This window comes from Neoarius graeffei, chromosome 22, assembly GCF_027579695.1.
Source record: "Neoarius graeffei isolate fNeoGra1 chromosome 22, fNeoGra1.pri, whole genome shotgun sequence".
NCBI lineage: Eukaryota > Metazoa > Chordata > Actinopteri > Siluriformes > Ariidae > Neoarius > Neoarius graeffei.
In genome coordinates this window covers 21,069,298-21,079,609 of record NC_083590.1, presented here as the reverse complement: position 1 = coordinate 21,079,609, position 10,312 = coordinate 21,069,298, and the positions used below count along the sequence as shown (strand labels likewise).

Here is a 10,312-nt window from a genome sequence, read left to right as displayed (position 1 = left end):
TATTGGTACAGAAGCCACACCTCCTTTATTGGGAATGATTGGTACAGAGGCCACACCTCCTTTATTGGGACTGACTCGTACAGAGGCCACACCTCCTTTATTGGGAATGACTGGAACAGAAGCCACACCTCCTTTACTGGGACTGACTGGTACAGAAACCACACCTCCTTTATTGGTACTGACTGGTTGAGAACCCATACTTTTTTCTTTTTCTTTTTTTTAACTGGGGCTCACTGGTGCAGAGACCACACCTCCTTTACTGGGGCTGACTGGTACAAAGGCAACACCTACTTCTTTGATCCTGACACCCATAGAGCTACCTCTTTCTTTCACCCACTCTCACATTTTTTCCTTCTATTTCTCTCCTACTCTCTTCTTCTTCTGCTCTCCCTGTGTCTCTGGGAGGCATTGGAGGTGCCTGATGGACGCCGTGCCCCATTTCCTCCTCAGCAACGGAGCAGCAGTACATGTGGTTTGGATTCTCAGACCCCAGCAGTACTCGGCCGCTCCAGCAGCTGCTCTAGCGCGTCACCGTGTCCAGCAGGATCGCATGATGGTAGCCCATACTCCACTGACGAGCTCCTCGATGACCGAGACAAAGGTCAGGGTCACACAAGAATACACAATCATTGTTAATACTGACACTGAATTGTCTTGAAGTGGAATTTCTGTACTGTGATCGCTCTGTCTGCAGACAGCGGCAGCAGCTCTCCTCTACCCAAGTTTGCTTCTTCACCCAAACCCAACAACAGCTACATGTTCAAGCGGGAACCTCCTGAAGGCTGTGAGAAGATCAAAGTATTTGAAGAAACGACGTGAGTGTCTCAAACATTTCTCAAACTCGAGAGTCCGAGTCGAGGACAGTCAGTGGTCTAATAGTCAGTAGTGGCATAAATCGTTCCATCTGTCATAAACTCAAGAAAACACAAATTTAGTTTTGTAGCATCTGAGTTCTCCCTACATAAATGCACAAATTTTAAGGATAAAAGTAAATATCACTAGGAAGGTTTATGATACTGTCTGATTTCCTGGTGAATTATAAACCAATCTGTTTGCCTTATCAGGTAGCTAACATAAATACATTATTAATTTGAAATCCCACCTTTAGTGAACCAAAGGATTTTTTTCTTTTTCTTTTTTTTATACCCCCGCTCCGAAGGTCCTTCTGTCTGTCTATATTTCCGTCCGTCCGAAACACCCTTTTTCTCAGCAACCACAAATCTTAGCCACTTGATACTGAGCTTCTGCTTGGGGTTCTATACCGTGTATACCATTTTCAGGTCTGTCGCACATCAACTTCCTGTTTCCCAACTGAATGTATTTACGAAACATATAGCGTGGATTTACAAAATGTTCATAACACTTTTCTCAGCAACAACAAATCACAACTGCTTGATATTTGGTACCAAGCTTCAGCTTGGGGTTCTATACCGTGTTTACCGTTTTCATGTCTGTCCCACATTGACTTCCTGTTTACCGACTGAATGTATTTATGAAACATATAGTGTGGATTTTGACGCTATTTCAAGAAGCAAAATGCTATTTCAAAATGACAGTTTACCAGGATGCTGTTTGAAACCCCTGGGGAGAGACACTGCTCTTTACTTACTTGTTTCAGGATTAATTATTTGTTGAAGTCAACATTCATAATAAGTGTCCTATTCCTTCGATTGCTTGCATTCTGATATAAGCGAGAACAGGGGGATACGCAAGTGAGCAGTAGCTCACAGTTGATCTTGGTTTTTTTTGTTCGTTTGTTTGTTTTTTTGCAAAAAGACTCCTCCAGTGGCGAGCGCTACATGCAGCACCATGTTCCATAAAGCGGTGTTTACATCAAATGGCAAAAGTAATTCACACTGACTCCCAAACAGGAAGTCAGCTTTCTGTAAAATCTTCCAAAATCTGGGAAGTCTGAGGAATTCCCAGATTTCTCCATCAATGACTTAAACATGCTAACATTCAAGGAACTAATGTCTTAAAATAGGAACAGTCTATGCTTTAATTTCTAATGAATTGCTGATTAATCTCTGATAAATATCAGGAGGAGACCTGCTAATTTTAAACTTGAACCCAACAGGCTAATAAAAAAACAACAAGAAGACCTGTATGAGAAGAATAATCAAGGGGAGGATGTAAGAATGTAAAATTGCAAATTATATTTCAAAAAAAAAGTTTATTTTCTCTTTTTCAGGTCAAGACAGTCCTCTACCACCCCTCTCTTCTCCTGCCCCGACAAAAACAAGGTGAACTTCAACCCCACTGGCTCAGCTTTCTGCCCCGTCAGAATACCCGGCTCTCTGCTTCAGCACTCGGCCTCCCAAGTTGACGAAGAGGAGGAGGAGGGAGGACACCCCGGTGTTGTGACCTCCTCAGCCATGTACGCCCTGCTCCACCCCACTCAGGTCTCCATCAGCACCAGCACAGACGATCCGCCAGAATCAGACGCTGCGTCTCCATCCCAACAAGAGGCACCACACACAAACTCGGAACTTTGCAGTTAGCTCGAGTTGCCCAGAGCTGGTCTCTGTGGCACTTTGTGCCCTTCAGAGGTTGACTAGATGCCCCGTTCCCTCTCTTTCTGGACAGAAACTCCACCGTCTGCATGTCATAGTGATGCACAAGGTTCTGATCACAAGAATAATGCTCCAGTTCAATTCAATTCGTCTTCACGTCCGTCCTGTTTTCTTACGCACTATTACTGACAGGGACTAAAAAGCTAAAAGGCTATAGCGTGTGAGTGTGCAGCACCACGGAAGCTGGTTATTTTAGGATTATGAGGGTTTTATGGACCACAACATATGCAAATGTAGGTTCAATGTTAAGCTTAAAGGAAAGAAAGAAAGAAAAAAGAGTGAGCTGTCATTTTTTTCTGTAGAAGTCCCAAGAGGCCATGCATTTTTTTGACTCTATCCCGTTATCTTGAGATCACAATCTATTTTTCTGCATTAAGATTTTCCTTTGTAATTAATTAGCTTTATTATCCTCCGCTGGCTGAAAAGCCCGAAGGGGGATTATGTCGTGGCGATGTCCGTCCGTCTGTCTGTCCCAGGAAGGGTACTCACCTTCTGAAATCAACTCCTCTCACAATTTTTGGAGGAATTTCACGAAACTTGACAGGATTCTTTGTTATCTGTCGGTAATACACATATTGCAATTTCCTTCAATTTATTCGCATTTTACCAGAGTTATGGCCTTACAGCATAGAAATAATTCCCAGCAGGGGATTTTGTGCTCTCAGAGCACTCTTGTTCTATAAGCCTGAATGTCTGGTTTATGGTCTCAATGAAGCCACTTTCACATGAAAAAAGTACGGAAGCCGCGAGAGGCCCTTCATATAATCTTTTTTTTTATTCACCTTGTTATCCCGAGATAACGACAATTAATTCAGGATCTCGAGAAAACAACACAACTAATTAGAGATCTCGAGCAAACAAAACCGTTGTTTCGAGATCTCGAGAAAACAGAACAATTATTTCATGATCTCAGCTGGATCACTGTATCTCCATCGGTAGAGACGAAGCCGGGCCAGTCTTCTGCGGAGGTGCCGCGGACTAATTTTGAAATGATCCCTTATTAAAAGACTTAATGCAATCTCTCCCTGTGTCAACCCCTGATCAAAATATTGCCTTATTAGGTGATCGATTATTCCAGACATTCTAATGACCAAAGTTGCGTCTATACAGAATGAGAAATAGCCCCAAAGTCAGCATATCACAAGTCTCTTGGCGCACCTGAATGAACCATTTCTCAGCTGTTTTCTCGAGATCACGGAATAATTGTTTTGTTTTCTCGAGATCTCGAAATAACGGTTTTGTTTTCTCGAGATCTCGAATTAGTTGTGTTGTTTTCGCGAGATCCTGAATTAATTATGTCATTATCTCGGAATAACGGTTTTGTTTTCTCGAGATCCTGAATTAATTATGTCGTTATCTCGGAATAACGGTTTTGTTTTCTCGAGATCTCGAATTTGTTGTGTTGTTTTCTCGAGATCCTGAATTAATTATGTCGTTATCTCGGGATAACAAGGTGAATAAAAAAAAAGGATTATATGAAGGGCCTCTCTCGGCTTCCGTAAAAAAGAATGTCAGTATCTCAAAAAAAAAAAAAAGAACTGTGAAGTTGTTCAGAGTAAGATTTCAAGACACCTCTCAGCTAATAAGTAATGATTTCTCTCGTTCAAGAATCCTTGTTCAACTGATTTCCCCCCCAGCACTTACCAAGTTGGGGAACAAACCACCAAGAAACTATGCTAGCTAGCTAACCTGCTAACTATTAGCTGTGACATGCAATGGAGCTTCGATGAGGACGGGGTCTTTGCGATGTACAGACACACTCTTCTACATAGTTTAGAAATATGAAATATCCTGGCTATCGAGCTGACATTAGCAGTGAAAATTTGCAACTTGTGTGTATAAAAGTTTCAACAATCTTCTCAGAAATCTTGTCAGGTTATCTCCGATTAGCTAATTATCTAATTAGCAACAGTAATGATGATGCCCTAAAACACTGTCAAGGTTTTAAAAATCCTCACAGATTCTTATATTTCCTAGTGAGTCAGTGCTAGCAGTGAATATTATGAACAATAATGATTATGATCTACATTTCCTGTCAGAAATCCTGTCATTAACTAGCTAGCTTGGGTTAGCAGTGAATGTTCTGATTATTAACGATTACTCCTTAAACTCCTGTCAGAAATCCTTTCAGGTTAACTTTTTTTTTTTTTGTGAGCTGGATAATCATGGCAGGGAAAATTATAAACATTAATGATCCTTTCAGATGTCCTGTCAGGTTAGCTTGTATGGGAGTTAGCTGTGAAGATTATGAACACACAAAAATGGCTTAACATTCCTGTCACGTTAGCACATGTTAGCTAGCCAGCTGGCGTTAGCAAGGAAAATGACGAGTATTCATGGTTATGACCTCAACCTATGTCCTTTCAGATATCCTGGTAGCTCATATGCTAAACATTTATAAATATGATTTAAAAATCCTACCAGAAATCCTGTCAGTTTAGCTCATGCTAGCTAGCTGATTAGCATTAGAAGTGAATATTAGAAACATTTATAAATTGATTTAAAAATCATGTCAGAAATCCTGTGAGGTTAGCTTATGTTAGCAAGCTGACTAGCATAAGCAGTGAATGGTATAAATATTTTTTATCAATATGATTTAGAAATCCTGTGTGCATATTAACTAGCTGGCTTTTGTAAGCAATGAAATTATGAACATTTAACAGTTATTTACTGAAGTCGAGGTTATTATTCACTGATATTTGCTGAGCCTGAGGCGGATAATTAGTTTAGTAGAAAATACACCAGTGATTATTTTTTTAAAAATGGAAAAATTGTATTTAAAAAAAAAAAGAAAAGAATTTATTTCAATCTTCAAAAGCAGTACGCAAATGTAATAAAGGCGCGGCGCAGACTTGTCACTTATCTACGCCGAGTCACATAAAATACTTTGTTTTGAAATCGATAAAATAAATCACAATTCCGCCTTACCTTTGAATAGTTTTAGACCAAACTTGGTAGCATCTTTAGTGTTTTTAGGAACAGCGTTTTCTTTCATCACTTGTAATTCTTCCTCACTTACCGTGATTAAAACAATTGGCCTCCATATTGCCAAGTCGTTCGAGGTGATTATCGAAAAGTAATATGAATTTCTCGACCAATCAGCTCGTGCGATTTTCTATAATCATCTCCGTATTTATACAAATAATGATTATGACATAAAATCCCATCAGAAATCCTGTCACCTTGCCTACAAAGAGGATTTATTTTACATTTTGTTTTGAGAAAAAAAAAGTCATAATATTAAGATAATAAGAAAGTTATATAATAATAATAATAATAATAATAATCCATGGCCTCTTGGGACTTCTGGGTTTTTCTACTTTATTCTCATCTTATTTATACAGTTTGGTATTGAGTTCTGGTCACATATTTCGGACTCGCTTTGTTGGTGTGATTCATTTTTTCACTGATGTGGATCTAAACGTTTGCACAGCTTCGCTTTCTGTTGAGTGAGTGGAATTCAACAAATAACTGCTGAACTTAAGCGGTATAACTCTTTCAGCTACAACACAGTAATGATTGCTTTAGTGGAGACAAAAATGTTACATTAAAAAGGCTTCAAGAAAGGTTTAATAGGGTCGGATGCATGTATCTGAAATTGATCATATATGTTGACGATTACAGTGTCATGTCTGTTTTCTTTTTTAACATCCACAGTATGAATAAGCTCTCTCTATCTCTATATATATATCTATATAGATATATGGATATCTATATAAAAAGTTAAAAGCTTGTTTGAGTTGAGAACTGTTTATTGCTTTATGTACGTTATAGAGAAAAGTGTGATCTACTGTTTGGGATTATGTTTACAGTCTGTCTGGGTTTTGTTACTTTTAGGACATTAAATACAAAAAAAATAGTTTTAAAAAAGGTTTAAAAAATGGCAAATGCATTAAAAAAAATGTCATAGTATTGCACAGTAGCTGTTTATAGGCCAGCTTCAGGTGTGAGTTTTAAACTCAGGTAATTTGCACTCTTCTGGTTGTCCATTCTCAAAATCGAACTCTGACCACATTCCCCCCCCCCCAGCCCCCCCCCCACGAACCTGAACTCTCACTCCCCTCCACAGTTCAACGTGAATCAGCTTTTTAGTTCATAAATATTACTTGTGACATTCTGTCTCTCTTTCTGAGTGTATGTTAAAAGCTACTGAATTCCGAGGCCAAAAAAATAATGTCTCTGGGTTGATTCAGGAGGTTGTGAGTGCACCGTGGCCGTTGGATATCTGTGGGACAGATGTGGTTTTATGAGCTACGTATGAGTTATAATGCACGGATGTCTGCTTGCTCGGATATTCCTACTTTAGATGTTTGAAATTGGATGTTTGAGCAAGTACATTTTCAAGTAGTTTTAGTTCGCATCACATTAATTGTAAACAAATCATCAATACCACAGATCACGTAGACAACCTACAAAATTACGACTGTGGATGCAACAACTACTGTAGATCAGCTGCCACAATTACTTTTTTTTTATTGACGCAACCCAAACTCGTAACATCAGGGTTTATAGGAAAATGACTAGCTCAGTAAAAATACCAGTTTCTTGCTAGCAATTATGACATCATTGCAATGGTTATGGGCTCATCTAGAATTATGATATTTTTGACAGAACTTGAACGACTAGAGATACTTGCTTGTTCTAGTTGGTTGGTTGGTCGGTCAATGGTATTTCTCTTGGAGAACCAAAGAGATTGAAGTTTCTCCAGTACTTTTAATGACAGCAGAGGAGATCTTCTGAATATTTTAACCAAATTTCAAAGCGCCAAGTTTTTCTCACAATAGAAGCAACTGTTCTCCAACCACTTACACTCTAGCCATCTCATGAATAAAACCAACCATGAAGTGATGTATGTACTATAGACACAGTTTACTCAACTTATCCAGAATATATGGTAGTTGGGGGGAACAAAAAACACCTGTCCCCCACAAGAAGACACTATTTTATTCTGATGCATCATTCAGTCTTTTTTTTTTTTAAATCATCCAATTTTATCTGAACTGAGGCAGGGTCTGCTAAACAGAGCTAAGCAGTTGAGGGTTCAAAGCCTCAGTGAGAGCTCACATAGCCTTGGTATTTGAACTCACAACCATCTGACTGTGAGTGCTGCATGAATCCCATCACTGGTTTCACATCCCACTCTGTAGGTATTATCATTATTTTTAACGCAGGTGTGTATGGGCCATACTTTTTCAATTTATTTCAGCCACATTCACAAAGGCACATTGCTGGGTACACCAGCAGCCCTGGAAAGGTGATAAGCAGCATATTAGCATGTTTAAAATGATATCACCATGGCAATGTTTTAAGGAAAATACTGAAAAACAGAAAAAAAATGCTAATTCCAACTTGCTATTTTGACCATATGCTCTTTACGAATTTGACCTGGATTCAGTGAAATCCGACCTGATTTAATTGAAATTCAAAACTTGTTATGTGAAGTCGGAAGACATAAACATAAAATACTATATTTGCGAAATAAATCCAGATCCGTTTGGCACGATCATTTCATACAACTGCATCGGTGACTGGCTTAGTGCATTTTTTTTTTAAATATTATAAATAGTATATACTTTATTTTATTTATACTGCACCTCATTATCCTTATCAGTAGGTTACTGAATGAATGGTACTGCTATTTCAGTGTCTAAAATCTGTGCAATAATACTAATAAAAGTTATCTTTTGCTGTTTGCTAGGAAAAGAAATTGCTTCAAAGCTTTACCTTTTAGAAGAATGAATATTTCCATTCAGAAGAGAGCACATTTCTGCCATCATTTCAATTTGGATGTTTTCTGAATTTTGCATACATCAGGAACACGCTATATTGATGAAACAATACAAATCTTGTATGTAAGGAGCCCAAATTTGGTGGTTTGGGTGATCTACCATCCTGGAGCATTTCCTTCTGACACACCTGGATCAACATTCAGGTCATTCCTTAACAGGAATCAAACACTCCAGTTAGGTAGATCAACAGAACCAGGTTTGGGCACCCTTGTTGTACATGAACATAAGACTCAAATTGCTTTAAACCACCTCATTATCATATCTGTAATGTTTCCCATAACTTTAGCAGCAGGAGCTTGCAGTGCTTTGGGTCAGTTTCTGTGTGTGTTTCAGCTTCAGGCCAGTGTAAGGATTTCCCTGATAGTCAGAGCTCATCTGTTCACACACAACTGCAACACGTTTATGGTCCTGGTTCGAACATTGAAGGTGTAATGAAGGGAGCAAGTTTCAAAAGGAAATTGAAGATATTGAAGCACAATTGCAAGAAGAAGAAAAAAAATCTGCACTTGAACACTGAAAACAATCCAGTCCTTTGTTTAAGCCTCCTCTTAATCAAATCAGTGTCAATATGGTTCAAGTCTCGTAGCTTTGACTTTATTGTAGCCATGCAGTATCATACAGCTCCAGCTGCTGAGCGTGTTGTGTAACGTTTCTGCACACATCTGAATTTCACATCTGGTCTACTGTCCCAACCGACAGGACAAAAAAAAACAAACTTATTTTCTTCAGCTTGAATTGTTTTGTTTCTTTTTTTTCTCCTGTAAAATAGATATATTGTGTCTTATTTAAATAAAGTATAAAGTTATTATCAGAAATGACATACTGTCCTCCTGTGACTATTCTACAATCAATATCTTCCTGTTGCAATTAACATGTAATCCTTTTAGTGAATTATTATTATTATTATTATTATTATTATTATTATTATTATGCAGTTTATTCAACTTCAGAATGCATACAAAAACTCTCCAATAGGGCGACCAGTGTAACCTATTGGATTATATCAAATTTGCAATCCAAAATGTCAAAACCTAAAACTTAACCTACTATATTTACAGTGAATCTTCAAAAAAAGACCAAATTGCATCTCAAAAAGAAAAGCTTAAAAACAATAACAACAAAATAATGCAAACCATTATCTTTGACTCCCAAAGTACTATGCTTATGGTGTAGCTTCCATCCTTAAAAATCGTCTCAGAGACGCTACACTGGTTTCTGGATCCAACCAGTTATTGCAGTTTACTTTCAAGAAAATTTTTTACTGCTTTTAGTGCTCAAGCTTAGCCTGCAGAGCTTCCTGTGTTCCACCTGCCATGCTTATTATTATTATTATTATTATTATTATTATTATTATTCCAATATTAATCAAAACATTCAATCATAAATTAGATGGTCACCATGAGTCTGAGTAATCTTGCTTTTGACCACGCCCCAAATTGGTATTAATCATGTCATGTTATATGCAAAATACGATAAGTTTATCGCACCTGGTTCACCTTTACAGGTACTCGCCCCTGCACCATCTGTGAGCCAGTGGCATCACTCTCTCTTATACTCCTTTCCCTCAAGGCACCGCTCTTTACTGGGACCTGGACAAGAGTTGAGTGGCTTCTGCAGGTTATCAAATGGGCAACCCCTTCTTCAATGTTTCATCGATTTAAGCCCATGACATCTCCAAGGGGCTTGACAGTAGAACCAGCATCCTATGCTAACTGCCACTCTTCTCTATGCTGTTGTTGGCCTATCCCCAGGTTATTTCTGCCATCCCTTATTCCTCTTCAACCAGATCCACTGGGATGCCACCTCTGCCTGCTTGGTAACGCTGGTTACTAGCCGCTTCCTTGGCAGGCCTTCAATCCTGAGCAGTCCTAGATCTCTCCAGAGTGACTGCCCTGCAAAGCCCCTCCAGCCAACTTCCACCGGGAGGTTCCATACTTTCCATCCATTCTG

At 38.7% G+C, this 10,312-nt stretch overlaps 1 protein-coding gene across 1 annotated transcript in view; it reads left to right on the top strand.

Annotated features, from left to right (window-relative positions):
* The window catches only part of glcci1a (glucocorticoid induced 1a), a 94,915-nt gene extending 85,738 nt beyond the window's left edge, over positions 1 to 9,177 (top strand). Inside the window, 4 exon segments of the mRNA XM_060904620.1 lie at positions 406 to 601; positions 695 to 815; positions 2,192 to 2,473; positions 2,475 to 9,177. Coding sequence (XP_060760603.1) covers positions 406 to 601; positions 695 to 815; positions 2,192 to 2,473; positions 2,475 to 2,712 — 837 coding nt within the window. The 3' untranslated portion in view covers positions 2,713 to 9,177.
* Positions 9,178 to 10,312: the final 1,135 nt, after the last annotated feature.